The following is a 20,580-nucleotide window of genomic DNA, read 5'->3' on the forward strand; positions in this document are numbered from 1 at the left end:
TATGTCTGTTGTGTTGGGTTTTGGGGAGCTGGCAAGTCCCCTGGTGGTTACACTGGCTATTTTTTTGCCTTTTCCACTGCGTGGGAGGAGTGCCTGTCTTATACTTTGGGAAAGCCATATTGTGAAGCCGATAGTGGGTACAAGCACTTAGGAGGAATAATCGAACAGATATGATTACCAACTAGTAATATCATTGCATCCATAGTCAGGCATTACATTTATAAATTTTATATCACAGTTATGCACCAGTTAGTGGAGGTTCATTTTTAATGCTATGCAGAAAGTATCATAGTAGCTCAGAGAAAATGTCTAACGTTTGATTTTGAATAAACCTTTGTGTCATATCACACACACGTGTGTGTGTGTGTGTATGCGTGTGTCCGGGTGTGTTTGGAAATTCCCTTAAACTCCAACAAACTGAAATAACTTGCTAGTTGTAATTATTTTTATATTAACATCTTGTGAAATATGCAATCATAGGTCCTAGTTCTGTACCTGCATTAACACCTGACTGATAGTGAGTTGGGTTTGTAATTTTTTTGTTGTGTAAATCTTGTGCAGTTTTGAAGATCCCCTCTACTTTTATTCATTAACATAACTCCAGACCTTGAAATGCTCCCACTAGTAACAGCTGCTTCCCCCATACCTGAAGAGAATGAGAGAAAGCATTTTTTTCTCTTGACAGTGGACGAGATTTGGAGGTGTTAATTCACAATCTGACCACATGACATTCAACAGGTTCTTAAAATGCCTACTCACCAAAATAATTCCTGTACCTTGATAGTATTCTGTCTGTGAAAGTACAAACAGGTAAGGAGGCAAGGTGCACCCCTCTGCATAGGGCTTCTCCTGTGGGAGAACTCCAAGTGGCAAAGAAAAACACAATGTTAACAAAAATGCACATGTTTGCCAGTAGGCATATGGAAGACAATGAACTCAGCTAGGAGAAGGTTATATAGTCTGATTAGCTTTTTGGCCATCAGACTAATACCATGTTCAGCATAAGCCAAACACTACACATTATCAAATACACAAAAAGGCTAAACTGTGGCAGTAAAGGTAGAACATGGTCAACAACAGCTATTAGGTACAGTGTGACATTTATGATGCCTTATTGGAATTAATGGTTGAATGTTGAATAGCTCCGAGTTACTGTGGGTGCTTGTATGCGTTTATCCTATGATTGACTGGCATTTTATCTGGAGGTGAACCCTGCTTTGAATGTATAGGCTTCAGTTCCCCAACACACCACAATGGAAGACCCAGTTTTAGAAATGGATAGACATTTACATTAGAGGCACATTCTCTTTCTAACCATATCTGAGTAGTTAATAGAGGCATTTGTTTTAATTACTTCTTTCTGTAGTAAGGACTGCTGTTATTTGTAGTTCTGATTTTGTTTATAGAGTATAATAGCAAATATTGTTGAGATGATAAATCTTGCAGTGAGGAAAGATGGACTTATTTGGTTTGCTGATGTTGAGAGAAAGGCAGAGAGTGACTGTGCGAGGTGTTATTTGTTGTAAACTAAGTATCTCACAGAGATATGTGTGGCTGCTTACATGAACACAGGAAGATCTAATACTTAAACCACCAAAACCACAGACTACCATACAAAAAAGAAAACAAGTTTTTTACTTAAATTTATACTACATACAGCAAAGCTGCTACCAACCTCAGTAACACTTAGCACATTACTGAACACTCGAACCATGGGCAGGTTATCCAGGTTGTCGCTGCAAAATAGATCTTGCCCTTGGGTGAATATCTGTAATTGGGTAAATAAATTAACAAAACTAAATACCTGATTTAATATAAAAAAAAAAACTCGCTCCAACTGTGATCCAAAAAGAATAGGTGTGGAGAGTGGATGGAATAATAAACATGAGCAGAGCTACAGCATTGCTACATAACACTAGAGTTCTTCCAAGGCAATTTCGGTCTTGGTAATAAAAAAATATTTATTGTTCTCTTCTATTTGGCAATGAATAATTGAGACACAGACTTGTGAGGCTTTGGGCTAAAGGAAATCATCGAACAGTATTGTGTAAACCTACAGTTTTCAGTAAAATTGCGGGTATGTGCAGCCCTTATAAAAAGGGTGATAAGTGGAATAAATATCACTATGTAAACATCCATATCTTTTTTGCCTGGTGTATAAATCGTCATTCTTTTGCTTTCCTGGTTTACTTTGAAAATAATAAATTTTACTTGTTTGGTTTTTTTTTCAGATCTCTGGAATGTTTTACTTCTATGATATGTTTCAAATCCAGAATATAATTTTTATACCAAACTGGCTGGCCCAAACCTCTTCATTCATTCTTGAACCACTTTTCTCATCTGCTGAACCAACCCATGAATCTTCTGTGGGCATGGGTGCCACATTGGATATTCAAAGACAGCAAAGGATGGATTTGCTTGACCAGCAAATGTTAATTTCACAGTTTTCTCAAGCAAGGAGAAGAGAAAGACAGCAGGTATGCCCAACTATGTAGTTTGGAAAAATTTTGCAAATTTTGTTACAACTAAACAATGTTGAGGCCAGCTGTTATTTTAAAAATTAGTTATTCTGTGAGGGTACAGTAACATAATTAAAGATGCATGAATTTCTCATGACACTTTGTCAAAGCATGTTTTTGTATTGAAAACTGATAACACAGAATCTTTAAAAATGACCTGTAGTTTTCATGTTATACCTCTTTAAATAGACAATGAAGGTTGCGTATCTTTTTAAGAAAATGGTTTGAACAGTTAAAAGTGTAGCAGTATAACATAATAGGTCTTGACGTGAGAACTTTAGAATCTTTTGTGTTGGTTATGTATTAAGAAGGGCTGAATCATGCCACATCAGTTGAGCACCACAGGGAGAGGGTGGCTGGTCAGCAGAAAACAATGTTATAAGCTCAGATAAGGAAATTAATGTGAAAGCTACTGTATTACTGATAATGCAAATAAGGTATCAGTGAGAATTTAATACATATCTAATGCAAAGATCACTGCTACACATCACAGTTATACAATTACGAGGGTAATCCCTAAAGTAAGGTCTCCTATTTTTTTAGAAATACAAACAACCGTTTATTTTCTATAATATTTACATCATTTTAAAGGTTAAAGAATTATTTATTTTTCTACATAATTGCCATTTCGGTCGATGCATTTTTGTAGACGCTGTGGTAGTTTTAGAATGCCCATGTCATACCAGCTCGCCGCTATGTCCTTCAGGAAGCGTTGAACTTCATCTTTCACCTCTTCGTTAGAGCAGAATCGCCTTCCGGACAAATGTTCTTTCAACTCAGGGAACAGGTGGTAGTCACTGGGTGCAGAGAGCATACAGAGTGATCCGCCGATCTTTACGCATGTTTTCCTCAACCTTCGCGAATGTCACGTCGGAAATTGACAGTCTCCCGCTCCTTAGTTCGTTGTGAATTTCAGTACGACCGGCTGTAAACTCTCTACACCACTTGCAAACATTTTTGACATCCATGCACGACTGTCCATACACGTCCATCAATTGGTGATGAATTTCAACTGGTTTAACGCCTTTTGCGTTCAAAAATTTAATAAGTGCGCGAACTTCGCACTTGGCGGTAGTGTTCAACGGGAGCTCCATTTTCAAAGGCTGCCAAGCCAAGACTGAGCATCCCAGCGAAGCCGCGCATGCTTGTTTGGGCGTGGAGGAAGCACCAATCACAACAGTGTGGCCAGCAGCCGTACGAACAGTTTCTCTACGTTCCCACCGCTTTGGAGACCTTACTTTTGGGATTGCCCTCGTATATTCAGCACTGAAATCCAAGGGTTGTACCCCTTGGATAGTTGTCTCCAACAGTCATTGCATAGCAATGTTGTTTACTTAAGCTGCACACGGTGACCCATCATGAGACATTTCATAAACTGTTCACGACCCTTTTCCATTGAATACAACAGTAAGTCATGACTCAAAAGGTGGCGGCCTGCAACTCATTTTGGGTTGCAACCCATACTTTAAAAAGCTATGCGCTATAAGACTTTATAAATGTGTTTCTTTATATTAGTTTCCCAGTAAAAGATTATAATGCATTTTCCTTTGATTATGATTCTGGTCTAGTTTTTTATGTTGTTATTGGGTATATTTGACATCCTAATTTTCAATTATTGCCCTGTTACTTTGACTCTGTTTCATCTTCTGGTTATAAAACAAATGCAAGCTAATTTCTGGTAACTCAAGGCAATACAGTAGTGATGTTGGTTTAAGTTACATTAAATTTTGCTTAATTCTGGATTAGGAAGCACTTTATATTTGGAAGTCACAAATTATCCTTGTGGATCTCCGGAGGTCATTAGTTTCCTCATAATATCTACAAACAGTTGCAAATTTCTTTGGTAAGTAAGTGTGATTATATTTATGCTGGCACTACTTTGTATTGGCATTTTATCCAAGTCAGCATCCTTGTTTATATCCATTTCTGACGAGACTAGTTGCAAATTCCTGTAATCCTGAAATTACTTGAATGTGTCATGAAAATGGATAAAGACATAACATTCCGAAACATACTTTACCCAATTCTGAGTCAATGGGGGCAGAGCCCACCCATATTCACAGTCATGCATGTGAAAATTTGGAAATACCATTTTACCTAACTTGCTTATCTTTGAGGACGAAGCAGAAAAACTGGAAAAATGCTTGAAAACACTGGGCAAACAGGAAGCACAGCAAGAATGTGTGATAAGCTGCTTATTTCCCTTAACATACATTTTATATTTAGAACCAAGGTTATTATAGTTTTGCCTTTTTATATTAATTTTTATTTCTATATTTTTTCTGACCTTACTTGGAAATTAAGTTTAGTTTTAGTTTTCCTTCATCATGTATTTTTAGTTTTAATTTAGTTTTAATTTTACAAAGACATTTCTATTTTATTTTTATATATATTAGTGTCAGTTATAGTTTTAGTAATTATGGTATGGTTAAAGAGCTACTATGGAGTTTAGTTTTTGTGCCAGAATGAGACAGAACTGTACACTTAACAGGTTTGGAGATATATTAGTGAAAGCTTACTACACTACATGACACAGTTTACTATTTGGCTTTGTTTTTGTCTGATAAAAACAAGCATAATCAAAACCAGGTACTGAATATGAATGATTTTACATAATATTATAATTTTTAAAATATTTTCTGTCATTTGTGCTGAACAAATCTGCGCTGTCTGTTGGCACTTTTTTCCTTTTCCTTTTATTGCCCAGACTGGTCCAATCTGTAATGAAATTTAGGTGAATTTTAAGGTGTGAGGGTTTTTTACTCTAAATGTCTACAGCACACCACAACATATCCTGCTCCAACAGCAATGTGCTTATAATGGGCTTTGTTATTTTCTACCAGCTATATTGATCTCTGATTCCATCTCAGACACAAACAACTTGTAGACAGAATTTTGCCACCTGCAGGCCCGAAAAGATATGCAAAAATAAAAAGAGATTCTACTGTGTTCTGACAGGTGTGATCATGAAAATCATGGGGGATTAGGAAGAATAGGGCTCTTAGGCTTGAATCAGTGTGCAGACCCCACCTAGCTGTATTGAGGGGAACAAAGAAAAACAAGCAAGTAGTGTGAAGGTTAGGGGCAGTGAGACTTGAATAGCCCACCATAAGAACAGTAAACCCTTAATGAGCAGAGTAAGCAGGTAATAAGAGTGTTGAGGGGCACAAAATGATAGAGACAGCATCTGAGATTAGGAACAATATATACTTAATCTAAACCTGTTTATCAAGAGCAGGATCACAGGAACCTGGAGCCTACCCCAGCAGGTTTGGATGTAAGGCAAGAGAAATCCATGTTATGCAATATGTATGATATGGCTGATGTTAAGAAAAAAAAAATATGATATTTCAACTATCTATTTTGAGAGAGAGGGAGAAATTCAAAAATGGGGACAGATATTTTAAAACAAAATTCTGCTACTGGATTATTTTCACAATATCAGATATTTTGAGATGTGAACATGAACTAAAAAAGATAAATTAATAAATATAACATAAATACAAAAACACATTAGTATGTTTAGCTTTCATCACTTGGCAGACTCTCATCGCCTACCTACCTGTAGTTCAGTAGAGACATTGCCAACTCAGGAATTTTACAAGGTTTGTATCTCTTCATTGTTAAACGACATTTTTAAAGCAAAAGTGATTGGTCAGTAATAACATGCTGATCTTGCATGATGACCGTTCGTCTCTCGATCAATGCCGTTTTATTTTCAAAAATCGGGAGTCGTTTCCCCTAGACTTTCTCATGTACTCAGATATGGGGATGGATATTTGAATGGAAATCATCTCATCTGATGACAGACATCCAATACATGTAGAACTAAAGTTCAGTAAATCAGGAAGGATAGTTGCTTTGAAAACCCACACAAATCACTCCAGAAACTCCTTTCTTCCTAGTGCCATACGACTTTTCAATAAGAAATATCGGAGATAATGATTAAGGTTTTGATATATATCCTGTAACCTTTTTTTTTTTTTTTGGTGTAAATATGTATTATCTACCTGCCTTACCTTAACCTTTCTTGTTTCTATTTGTCTGTTTCATTTCATTCTGTCTGTTATTAGATGCAAGTGGAAGAAGGCAAAGTTCATGTTTTCTTGTGTAAACATGAATAAATAAATAAATAAAGAAACCTTAAACAATTATTATGTTATGTACATTAAAGAACCATCAACAACAAATCAAATCAAATTAATAATATATTGAACAATTATGATAAAATTAAATTTGAATAAATCGGACTCTGCAGCTGCATGAATAAAAATAATAATCGAGAATGTGTTCAGGTAAAGTACCACTTCCGGTTGATGGATTTGGCCCAAAAGTTAATATAGATCTACAATTCTGGTGTAACAACCACATGCCAAATTTCTTCCATCTATCTAGTTGCGTTTTTGAGTTATCGTGTTTACACACTGTGGGGAACAGCCCGTACACAGACAGGTAGACAAGATGGTTTCACCACACACACGTTTATTATACATTTCTATTTACAATAGTGAGCACAACCCAGTGCCGCAGCACCAATCACCGCTTAAGTCCTTGGCCACAACACAGTGCCTTCTCACAGTCTCTGGTCCGCCTCCACTCCTCTCCACCCAGCTTCGTCCACTTCCACCCAACTCTTGCCATTGACTGGAGGGAGGCGGCCCCTTTTATACACCCTGGATGGACTCCAGGTGCATCCTGAGGAGCTTCTGTAGCCACACCCCTGTGTGGCGGAAGCTCTGGTGGTGTATCCGGAAGTCCTCCGGGTGTCCCCAATCCTCTTCCCCCCAGCACTTCCGGGTGTGGTGGAAGTGCTGAGGTCCAGGGCTCCCAAGGCATCGGGGCGCCCCCTGGCGGTGACCACGGGCCCCTACAGGGTTGAGCTCCCAAGCTCTGTACCCATGGCCCCCAAAGCAACCAGGGCGGGCGCCCCCTCGTCTTCTGGAGGAGGCACAAGCCCTACTCCTGTCCTCCCGGGCATCCCGGCCGGGCATGAACCCCAGCCGGGTACCACAACACACACATACAAAATTCCAAAAAATGGTATTTTCAGACTCGGGGAAGTCTAAAACAGCAAAATTCATCAAAATCTCGAGGTCAAATTTTTTTAATGATTATACTATACTTTCTCTATACTTCGTATACTTTGTGGGCGAAGTGGCAGGTGAATTACTGTCACCTGAGAAATATTCTGAAACGCTATTCACTCATGATTTTTCTGTCCATACGGTAAAGTTTTCATTGACCAGCACATTCCAGTTTCAAGAGTTTGAAATTCTTCTTGAAAGTCGCTTTCTTTTCCATATGCTTTACGCACGTATTCAGCTTGCTCGGTCACCGCAAATGCTGTGTGAACAGCCACCCTCTGTCACCAGCTGCTGTTCACTGGATGAATATGTGCAGGCGGCTTGTGGTGGATAACTTTCTGTTTTAGAGTTAAAACTTGCAAGGATTAAAGACTAACAGCAATAATATTAATTCAAAAATGAAACAAATTATTTTAGTAAATTATTATTTTATTTCAGTTAGTCTTTCCAGCTACTTTAATAGTTTCGTTTAGTTTTAGTTTTTCATTTCGGTTTTGTTAATTATTTTATTTCAGTTTATGAAAATGTTTTTTTAATATTAGTTTCAGTTTTGATTTTAGTTTTCGTTAACTATAATAACCTTGTTTAGAACTTCAATAGTATTGCAGAAATTGTCTTCTGCTGTTGAATTTCTTTAATTCAATGTGGTATCTTAGATGAGAGATTTGATAAATGCTTCTTTGGATGGATTTTGGGCTCCTGATAGCTCTATAGCATGTAATTAGTAGAAACCTGGCTGCTTAATTTGCTTACTTATTAATAGTTGCGTAAGTACCTACAATGCAGTATTTTTTCAGATAATCGGACAGCTGTATTGCTGAGGATGTGTATATGTAAGATTGTAGTCTTGAAACAAATGGCATCTGTCATGCAATTTTGTTAGCATATCTTAAATTATGAAAACACTGACAGAACTTAGTGAATATTTGCCACTTTGATAATACCTATGTACATCTGAAGACTGACTGGCTGCTTAGAGACTATTTCATATTGCACAACTTTTCCATCAATTTTCAGTTGTAGCCTTTATTTATATAATTTTAGTGAGATGAAGCAGTCACCTAATGTGACAAACCCAACAACTCATTTCCAACTAGATTGCGACTTGATCCGGTAAAATCAGACAGGTTTGTTTTTTCCTTTAGCTGTAGGGGCAGGCTCACTGTGTGCATGAGAGCTGACAACCAATTAATGCTCATTTGGTAGGACAGTACAGATCTCACAAATAGATAGATAGATAGATAGATAGATAGATAGATAGATAGATAGATAGATAGATAGATAGATAGATAGATAGATAGATAGATAGATAGATAGATAGATAGATACTTTATTAATCCCAGGGGGAAATTCACATATTCCAGCAGCAAAAATATTAAATTAAAGAGTAATAAAAAATGCAGATAAAAAAACAGACAATAACTTGAATAATGTTCAACGTTTACCCCCTCTGGTGGAATTGAAGAGTCGCATAGTTTGGGGGAGGAATGATCTTCTCAGTCTGTCAGTGGAGCAGGACAGTGACAGCAGTCTGTCACTGAAACTGCTCCTCTGTCTGGAGATGACACTGTTTAATGGATGTAGTGGATTCTCCATAATTGATAGGAGCCTGCTGAGTGCCCGTTGCTCTGCTACGGATGTCAGACCGTCCAGCTCTATGCCAACAATAGAGCCTGCCTTCCTCACCAGTTTGTCCAGGCGTGAGGCATCCTTCTTCTTAATGCTGCCTCCCCAGCACACCACTGCGTAGTAGAGGGCACTCGCCACAACCATCTGATAGAACATCTGCAGCATCTTACTGCAGATGTTGAAGGATGCCAGTCTTCTAAGGAAGTACAGGCGGCTCTGTCCTTTCTTGCACAGAGAATCAGTATTGGCAGTCCAGTCTAATTTATCGTCCAGCTGCACTCCTAGGTATTTATAGGTCTGCACCCTCTGCACACAGTCACCTCTGATGATCACGGGGTCCATGAGGGGCCTGGGTCTCCTAAAATCCACCACCAGTTCCTTGGTTTTGCTGGTGTTCAGGTGTAGGTGGTTTAAGTCGCACCATTTAACAAAGTCCTTGATGAGGTTTCTATACTCCTCCTCCTGCCCACTCCTGATGCAGCCCACGATAGCAGTGTCGTCAGAAATAGAAATAGAAGAGAGTCTTGCATGTTTGATGTATAATGTTTTATGTAACACAACCTAATGGAAAAAAAAGAAAAAAGGGCCTGGAATGAGGCTAAACTGACAGTAGCAGTTATAACTTCGTACAGACATTATTAGCTGTAAGAAAAGGAAGCACTCAGATTGTAAATGTGACATAAGCAGCTGTTTTCAGTCATTTAAATTGACATGATCTTGTGACAAGACCAGCAACTACAGCTGGCAAATCTGACAAAACACCATGAACAGAAGTTGCATAATATCACATTGGCTAAAGATGAAGCAAGATAACTGTGTTGAGCCTGGAAATGTAATTTTACAACAATATATGACCTCCAAAATTTTCTGAGAGCCATTCTTTTAAACTGTAGCCCAATATATGACAGGTATATATATTCCGCTTGATCAATATTTGCTTTATTAACAAAAGTTCATTTAATAGTTTTTTCTCAATTGCTTAAATGCATTTCCAAAATGCTAATATCTTTCTTAAAATCCAAAGTGCAGTTCCTTATTAAGTAAAGGTAGAAATCACAACACTTTATCACTCGTGCAAAGGAAACAAAAGTACTTAAAACAATAACAACATGTACCAAAAAAAACAATATTAGTCATCCCTATAATGCTATCACCATAAAGAAGGCAGTATTTAGTAGTGCATATGTAAACCTCTCAAAAATGCTAGGTACTTGAATAAAAAAACTGGCAAACCACTTCTATTGTTGTTAACATACAAGATAGTACTGAAATATGCAACAAAATGTCACTATACATTCAAAAATAACTTCAAAATATAAACACCAAACAAAATCAGTTCATTAGAATGTAACAAAAAAGGAAAACATTACTAAATATACAATGATATTCTATATGGTAAATACAATGTAGCCCTCATTTCAAACCCTCTCGTCATCCAGTTTCTCCTCTCAGTTTTGCCAGAACACTTCATCAACATCAGATCTGTCATCTTCCAAGGCAAAAGGGTGAAAACTTTCCTGAACGCTTCATCCACTCCGGACATGCCTCCAAACTAAATATTTTTGTAAGTAGCATACATTGTCTCCAGTAGAGACATGTGGTCATGGAGCCAATGGTCATATTTGCATGCCATCTCTGTGTTGAGAAGAATTCCTAAATTGGGTTGGGGAAGGGTGAATAGGGTGCTAACGAACTCCATTGGCATGTGTTGGTGAGGAGCAAACCATTCCCTGACAAGACTGTAGTGATGAAAGCTAATATTACCCCAAATAACTACCATTATGTGGCATGTCAGGTCACAACACTCCAGTCTCATTCCCAGGTATAAGAGCATAATTAAGCCCCCAAAAAAATCTGGGAGATGAGTTGTGTTATAGGGTCTCATGGTGAGAATGTGGTAGATTACACCATCCTCTGATACAGCATCACATGGTTATGTTACCACCACGCTGATCAAGCACATCCACTGCGGCTCAGTGGCTTATTATTTTTCTGCCGCGTCACCTGACTTTATTCAGATTGAATCCTGCATCATTCATACACACAAATATGTATGTGGTGTCACTTTCCCCTAGATCCATCACCCTCTGCAAAGCAAATATTAGCAAGTTATGTCAAGTTACATGTGAACCTAAAAATGGTGTAACACACCGCTCAAAGAAAAGATTTCAAAAACAAATCCATGTATTATATTGCATGATCTCAAATTACATTGACATATTGATAGGGAAAAATTTCAGCAGTCAATGTAAATTGCCTTTTGATCTCGGCCTGATCATAAGGAAACTCGGCTGTATCTGGGTAGCATCCTAATAATACCATCACATACAGAAGGCAATTCCATTTCAATCGTTTGTGCTGTGTACTGAGGTCAGTTTTGCTAACAGGATCAAATATCAGATGTGTAAAATACAAAAAATGCTGTTTACAAAAAATACAAGTTGAAGTAACCTCTCTCAAGCTAAATCTGAAAAAAACTAATCTGTAATTGAAATTGTTCAGAATGTTTCTCTATATGTTTTAAGGATAGATGACATGCAAGAGAGAGACTTGCTTTGGAAAGGACAGATTCGAGTATCAGTTGATCCACTAAACCTGTTTATCCAGGGCAGAGCAACAATCTTGCATCACCAGGTCACCTAATCTGTATGCTTGTGGATTGTGGGAGAAAACAGGAGCAAATCCACATGGACAAACTTGCAAAATATGCATGGAGCATCTGTTGCGCAACCCACATACTCCTTACTCTAAGGCAGCAGTGTTACAACTGCATCACCTGAGTACCCGGCCACACTCTAAATTCCACCCATCCCAGTAATGCCTCAAGTTCATGGTTTGTGGTAAAGATGTAGCTCAGAAACATGGCCAGGTTTTTATGGTGATTTTTATCTTAAGCCACACACAGTTACTGGCAGGAGGTGATGGGGAGTCACTGAACATTTTTGCAGAACCTCATAGTTTTAAACTGATCTGAGATTTATAAAGTATCTTGGCGTGGTATCTGGCACACGTATTATAAAAATTAGACTTTTTTTGTACATACACCATTTTTGCCTGTAGATCCTAAGCAAACCTCCAATGCGGAATTTAAGCAAGGTTTTATATGAGGCCCCTAAATTTCTTAAATTAAGATTTTCCCTTCTTATTTCATAAGACATATTTCAGAGAAAACAATTATGCATAACCATTCACATTTAAAAGGCTGGTGTTCATTAAGGAACTGATTATTATACAAGTTTACTGGTGTATCACAATAGGACAATGTCCATAGTGTCCAGATGACAAACATTAATCATCAAACCTTGACCAAAATAGGATGAAAATAAAAAATAAACTGACTATCAAAAATTGTTGGTGTAAATTATATATTTTTATATTTTGTTTCCAGACTTAAATACATTTTCTTACTGATATACTGGACTGTGTTGTACATTTTGGAACATTAGGATTCAAAAGACTTTGTTGTTTTGATATAGAATATTGCTAAGACTCCTTCATTTATCATTTATTTTGGATTTACCTTGTCACTATTTTGTTTTGTTATGGGCACTACCATTTATAGCACCCACTGTTAAATATGTGTTCACAGTTTCCTATGGAACACATTCCAGAAGTAGTGCTGATTGGCAATATGTAAGTCAACATTGTGAAATATTTTTCTAAAAGATGCATGTGTATAGGTATTGATTTCTAGCAAATGAATTTATTGAATGTGCGTCTGACTTCAATTCTTAACTAATTTTTTGAATTTGACTAAAGACAGGCTTACTTTATTGGTTTTGGTGCTGCCTTTTAATGACTTGTGTTTCGTTTCAAATATGTCCTTCTCTGCAATTGTGGTCCCCTAATTTTCCATCTCTTGGTAGTATAGAATGGAGATCATAACCGACATATGACATTGAGACAGGAAAAGAAGACAACAAAGAGATTTGTAAAAAGTTTTAGGTAGCTGCAGTTGCAAAAACTGTCAGACTTGTGGATCATGACCCAAGATGTTATTCTGTTTTGGATCTGTCTGGTAAGTTTGATAGTACTGAGAAAAAAAAGACACGGATAAATGGAAATGAAGAAGGCAGGATCAAAACATGAATATTTTTTTAGAAAATGCTGAGTATAGTATAGAGTAAACAATGCATTAAATTGGTGGATGGATCAAGTGTAAAATGTAGAAGATATACTTGGAAAACTACATTGCATTGTGTCATATTTTACTAAATATTATATTTGTATGAAAAACATTAAATGTACTTTTTTCTTCCTTTTTGAATAAAAACAGGGTTTAAGTTTGGCATGTGTAATTTTACTTAACATTTTAACTTGTTAAGCCCAAAAACAAGCTTTGACAACACACCTATTGGCTTTCTTATATAGGGTTGTGTCAGAGAATGTTTACATAGCTAATTCTGTGACAATTTACCTATTCAATCCCATAAAAGGCTATATAAATATACGAGGGCAATCCCAAAAGTAAGGTCTCCAAAGCGGTGGGGATGTAGAGAAACTGTTTGTACAGCTGTTGGCCACACTGTTGTGATTGGTGCTTCCTCCACTCCCAAACAAGCATGTGCGGCTTCACTGGGATGCTCAATCTTGGCTTGGCAGCCCTTGAAAATGGAGCTCCCGTTGAACGCTACCGCCAAGTGCAAAGTTCATGCAGGAGACCATCAATTTCCGACGAGACAGTCGCAAAGGTTGAGGAAAACATGCATAAAGATCGGCGGTTGGAATTTCATCACCCACCCACCCTATAGTCCGGACTTGGCACCCAGTGACTACCACCTGCTCCCTAAGTTGAAAGAACATTTGTCTGGAAGGCGATTCTGCTCCAACAAAGAGGTGAAAGATGAGGTTCACCGCTTCCTGAAGGACATGGCGTCGAGCTGGTATGACATGGGCATTCTAAAACTACCACAGCGCCTACAAAAATGCATTGATCGAAATGGCGATAATGTAGAAAAATAAAAAATTCTTTAACCTTTAAAATGATGTAAATAATATAGAAAATAAACGGTTGTTTGTATTTCTAAAAAAATAGAGGAGACCTTACTTTTGGGATTGCCCTCGTATAAATCAAACCATTTTAGTGGGATAATGCTAATCTTTGGGGAAACTGTGGTCTGTAATTTAAATTAAATCTATATATCCAGCCATCCTTTTTTAAACCCTGTTCTTTTTCCTAGAGGATCATATGTAGCCAGACTCTGCCAGAGCAGAATTACACATAAGAGTGAAAACTAAAACTGTATGGGACACCACACCACATACTTACTTGCACTGAGGTATTCAATAGTTTTATGTAATTCTTTATGCATGTCATTGAGATGTGGGAGGAAGCCAAACAGCTAGGTCTTTATACACAGTAGTCAAACTAGAAATTTACTCTAGATTCTCCCAGAAATGGTGCTTTTGTTGTACATAAATGTAGAACAAAGCTTCTGGTTCTGTTTCATCCACTGGCTCAGTGTATGATACCTAAGAAAAGCACTTTACCTGTGTATGACCCATAGTTATACAAGTTACCTTTATGTACAAATAAATCTTACTTTGAAATGGTGTTTACCATAAATGGTTGTATACAACATCACTTCTGTGTATTGTAGAATTGCATTTCTCAATGAATGTGTATTCATCAATTTACTAACTTACTGATTCCAATTCAGGGTCTCGGTAGCATCAAGCGCAATGCAGTAATTTATCATACAGGAGTTCCAGTCCATCACAGGGTATACACTTGGACTCATTCACATCAGTCAATTTTGAGTCCCTGAACCATTGTAGCATGTATGTCTTAGAAATGTAGGAGCAAAACTGAAGTACACATGCAGTTATGGATAGAACATGCAAACTCAATACAGACAGTGTTCATGCTAAGATTTAAACCTAAACTCATGGAGCCATGAGGTAGCAGTCATGATCACTGCACAAATGTTCCACTTTTTTCATTTAACAAAATCAATTACAGTCTCATACTCTTCCCTCTCTTGCATTATTTATGTGTTACTTGTAAAATATCCTGGTAGAATAAGTAAAAACTAAGAGCCACTTTAACATATACTGTATATGTTTTCTTATTGCAATTAGAAAAAAATAACAAAAAATTACTGTCTGAATTATAGAAAATACATTGTGTAAAATAAATATCTAAATAAGAAATAAATATATCAAACATCCTCTAGTTTTTTATGGTTAGTTTGATTATAATCAGTGTATTTGCATTAGCTTTTTTTTAACCTGAAGACCAGTTTAGGTTTCTTTTGTGTTTTGTTTTTCAAACTGTATGTGGCAAGATACCTCCATTAAGCTAAACAGGAAGGAGTATAATTAAAACTACAAAAGCACAAGTATCAAATATTTTAAACAAAGCACCTTTAACATTTTTTATTCTGTAAATTACAATTTCTTTATTTTTACAATAATGTATATACTTTATATTGTGCTCCTGTTTGAAGAAGTATAAAACAGTAGCAGAAAACTACAAAACCCTGAAAGTTGCAAATACGTACAGTGTACTCACATGTTCAGATTTAAAAATACGTCAATGCACTAATGCATATACAGTTAGGTCCATAAATATTTGGACAGAGACAGCTTTTTTCTAATTTTGGTTCTGTACATTACAATGAGTTTTAAATGAAACAACTCAGATGCAGTTGAAGTGCAGACTTTCAGCTTTAATTCAGTGGGGTGAACAAAATGATTGAATAAAAATGTGAGGCAACTAAAGCATTTTTTTAACACAATCCCTTCATTTCAGGGGCTCAAAAGTAATTGGACAATTGACTCAAAGGCTATTTCATGAGCAGGTGTGGGCAAGTCCGTCGTTATGTAATTATCAATTAAGCAGATAAATGGTCTGGAGTTGATTTGAGGTGTGATGCTTACATGTGGAAGATTTTGCTGTGAACAGACAACATGTGGTCAAAGGAGCTCTCCATGCAGGTGAAAGAATCCATCCTTAAGCTGCGACAACAGAAAAAACACATCCGAGAAATTGCTACAATATTACAAGTGGCAAAATCTACAGTTTGGTACTTCCTGAGAAAGAAAGCAAGCACTGGTTAACTTAGCAAAGGAAAAAGACCTGGGGGGTATTTTTCGTATGTGGATTACTCGTTTTGCTGGATGTAATTGTTGATGATTTGGCATAATCCTGGATCTGTCGGTTTTTCGAAACTCTTGCTGGAAGTGTTGTCATAGCAACACATCCTAATCCTCAAACCTGCTCAGAGCAGGTTTGTTCTATGTAAACAAGGATTAGCTCACACACTTAATCAGTGTCTGTGCGTGTAATTCATTCAGTCATGACTTTGCCGTTCAGGAATGAGCGACCAATTGATATCGGTACGCAAATCATGAGAAGAGAATTTCATATAGAGAGGGTTTTGCACGATCGGCAAGATCGTTTATTGCTCCCGGAGGAAATTCTTTTCGAAAGATACCGTATTAGCTGAGGGGGAGTATTGTACCTCAAAAATTTATTAGGACCTTATATTCAAAGTCAAACTCAGCGAAGTCGGGCTCTCACAACCACACAGACAGTAGGCATTGCTTTGAAGTTTTTTGCAAGTGGCACTTTTTTTATATACTGTAGGCAATGCGGAAAATCTATCTAAAAGTGCAGTTTGCCAGGCAATTCGTAAAGTTTGTTTGGCTCTGAAATATTTCCTTCGGGTTTTCATAGTGTTTCCTGGACACCTGCATGTGCAGACAATAAAAGAGGCGTTTAATGCCATTGCAGGTAGGTAATACACAGGCTAAAACACCCACAGTTCCATAAAGAATTTCACAATCAGCCAAACATTCTTATTACCCAGGGTTTCCAAATGTGATTAGGGCACATGGGACTGATCACAGTGGAGTTTGATCAAACATTATTTGGAAAATGTACCTCTCCTCCCAATGAATAATCAGACACAATGTCTTCATCAAATATTTGACCTTTGTCAATATATCATTGGTCAGACAGAAGTTCTAGGGATATGACATTCCCTGCAACTGACCCAACAAAAAAAGAGGGCTATATGGAACCCACCTGTGGTACACATTGAGGACAAATATATGCAATGACCATCCTGTACCTGAAATGAAGTGACCACTGCATCCTGCCACTGGTTCTGAGGAGGAATTTCCCCGTGGAATGCCCTCAGAAACAGGGCGATGGGCTTTTTGCTGGAGAGCCAACTCTTCTGTAGGGGTTAGATCTGGACCGCGTGGACCTCCACCTGTTTTTTGCTTGTCTGCCTTCTTATTAGCTTTAAAATTAATGTTCTTTACATTATATATGATTCTTTATGTCAACAATTCTTTAAATAGTTATCTATACTACTTAATAAAAGGCAAAGCCCTCACTGACTGACTGGCTCACTCATCACTAATTCTCCAACTTCCCGTGTAGGTGGAAGGCTGAAATTTGGCAGGCTCATTCCTTACAGCTTACTTACAAAAGTTAGGCAGGTTTCATTTCGAAATTCTACGCGTAACGGTCATAACTGGAACCTACTTTCGTATACTGTATACGGCCATAGCGGGCAGCTCGGTCGCCATGTGAGGCGGTTGCGTCTTGCGTCTTGCATCATCACACCTCCCTGCGGCTGCTGCGGAAATCACCACGCCTCCCACGTAATTGACTGCCTGCCCATATAAAGCCGTTCTTCGCTGTGGTGTGTGAATTCCTTTCCTTGCTTCGCCAAGGAGGCATTATTTTCAAAGCTTATCCACAGTTTTATAAACGAACGAGATATAAGGCCGTCCTTTTTCCTTGCTTCGCCAAGGAAGCTAAGGCGCTCTGCAGTTTTTTCCTGAAGCGGTCTTTACACATCTTTTTCGCTGTGTTATAAACGAATGAGATATAAGGCCGTCCTTTTTCCTTGCTTCACCAAGGAAGATAAGGCTCTCTGCAGTTTTTTTGTGAAGCGGTCTTTACACATCTTTTTCGCTGTGTTATAAACGAACGCCATATAAGGCACATTTCATCCACGGGTTCTCCGCTGTTTTATTGTTCATTTGTTAAGATTGTTATAGTTATTGTGTAGATATTTTACACTTAGTTTATTGTTCACGTACCCATTTCCTTTATTTAATCCGCGGCTTCTCTGCTGTTGTTTTCTTAGTTTATACAGTATATTTGAATCCCTTTCTTTGCCTGACTGCCTGCCCATATAAAGTGCTCCGCAGTTTATAAGGCACATTTAATCCACGGGTTCTCAGCTGTTTTATTGTTCATTTGTTAAGATTGTTATAGTTATTGTGTAGATATTTTAAACTTACTTTACTGTTTACATACCCATTTCCTTTATTTAATCCGCGACTTCTCTGCTGTTGATCAAGTACCCATTCCCTTTATTCTTCCAACTCTACCCCTATTAAAATGTCTATCGAGGTGATCACCATCAATCAAAGAACTATCACTTACCGAGTGGTGTGTATGCCCGGAGATGGCGCCTGCCTTTTCCATTCTCTGTGTTACATATTGCACGGACATATCAGGCTCACTTTTGATATCCGCAGGGACATTGTGTCTTATGTATTAAATGACTGGGACAGGTTCAAAGTGTGGACTGATGATGGTACAGGAGATAATTATACTACACAGGAGCACTATAAGACTGAAATGCTTAAGCCCATCACCTATGGTTCTGCATGTGAGTTGATGGCTGCCGCTGAATTGTTTGGTTGTCGCTTTCAAGTATACCGAAATGGCCAAATATTTTACACCTTTGGAGAACCGTCAATGCCTCTTAAACATCTTAGATTCACAGGTGACGATTTGAGTAGTGGACACTTTGATGTTTATGAATATTTCAACTCTCAAAAGATGGATGCAAAGTTATTGATGAAGCCAGTTGTATGCTTATATCGATTGACACATACCGAATGTCAGTTCAACACAAATCCAGCTCGAGCCGATTATGACAGCAGCAATCCAAGCTGTGAGAACACAGTAAAAAGGAGGCGTATCAGACGTCGTGGTAGATTTTCTGATGCAGCTAGACGGAAGCAACTTCGTGCAGCTGCCGCCAAATACTCGCACAAAAATCCACAAGTTAATAAACACGCTGTGGCTAAATACTCGGAAGCAAATCCACAAGTTCATAGGGACGCTGTGGCTAAATACTCGCAAGCAAATCCACAAGTTCATAGGGAAACTGTGGCTAAATACTCGCAAGCACATCCACAAGTTAATAGGGACGCTATGGCTAAATACTCGCAAGCAAATCCACAAGTTCATAGGGACGCTGTGGCTAAATACTTGCAAGCAAATCCACAAGTTCATAGAGACGCTGTCGCTAAATACACGGAGGCAAATCCACAAGTTAATAGAGCTTCTGTTTCTAGATACGATCCCAATAATGAAAAGCGGCTCATACGAAAACAACAGGTTTAGCTCAAAAAAGCCAGTTGTGGATTTGCGTACGACCCAAACATACATTATGAGTCTGACAAAACAGTAAATATTGGATCCATGGATGTTCACTGTGACTATTGTCAAGCTCAGAAGTGGAAATGCGAGTCTCCTGGTTTGTGCTGTAACGGTGGTAAAGTCTCTCTCACTCCTTTACGTAACCTTCCTGACCTTCTTGAGGGCCTGTTAAATGGCGAACATCCTCAAAGTGAGCATTTCTTGAACAATATTCGAAAGTACAACAGCGCATTTCAAATGACGTCATTTGGTGCTAAACAAATCGTTGAGGGAAATTTTATGCCTTCATTTAAAGTTCAGGGACAAGTGTATCACTTGATTGGCATTCTTTTACCTATGCCGAGTGAGGAACACAAATTTTTGCAAATTTATTTTGTCGGGGACGATGAAAAGGAAGCACAAATCCGCTGCGCTAATTTTTCTGGACTTAACATACCCCTGGTCAAGCAAATAAAAAAAATGCTCCATGACTGTAACACTTACATCCAGGACTTCCACTCCACAATGGACAGTATTTCAGATGATGACAAAGACTTCAAAGTTGTCATTCACGCAGACAAAAAACCATTACATGCACACAAAGGCAGATTTAATAAACCCACAGTTCATCAAGTTGGTGTTGTCATCGTTGGCCAAACGTTCAACAATAGAGATATTGTCTTGAAAACCAGAGACAATAAACTACAACGCATTAAGGAAACCCACAGATCCTATGATGCACTTCAATATCCTCTCATGTTCTGCTATGGTGAAGACGGCTATTCTGTGTCTATACCTCAAGTTCATGCTACCAGTAAGTTACTTATGAACAAAACCGTCTCTGCAGCAAACTTCTATTCATACCGCCTTATGATCAGACAACATCATGATAATACTATCCTTTTCTTCCGAACTTTATTAAATCAGTTTTTAGTTGATATGTACGCAA

At 37.9% G+C, this 20,580-nt stretch overlaps 2 protein-coding genes across 2 annotated transcripts in view; one reads left to right on the forward strand and one right to left on the reverse strand.

Annotated features, from left to right (window-relative positions):
• rpl24 (ribosomal protein L24) overlaps positions 1–20,580 on the reverse strand; it is a 730,678-nt gene that overhangs the window by 390,519 nt on the left and 319,579 nt on the right. The gene's annotated exons all lie outside the window — the stretch shown is intronic.
• The window catches only part of ubac2 (UBA domain containing 2), a 335,736-nt gene that overhangs the window by 290,530 nt on the left and 24,626 nt on the right, over positions 1–20,580 (forward strand). Inside the window, exon 7 of the mRNA XM_028799950.2 lies at positions 2,232–2,477. Within this exon, the coding sequence (XP_028655783.1) occupies positions 2,232–2,477 (246 nt within the window). The remainder of the gene's footprint in view (positions 1–2,231; positions 2,478–20,580) is intronic.

This window comes from Erpetoichthys calabaricus, chromosome 4, assembly GCF_900747795.2.
Source record: "Erpetoichthys calabaricus chromosome 4, fErpCal1.3, whole genome shotgun sequence".
Classification (NCBI taxonomy): Eukaryota; Metazoa; Chordata; class Cladistia; order Polypteriformes; family Polypteridae; genus Erpetoichthys; species Erpetoichthys calabaricus.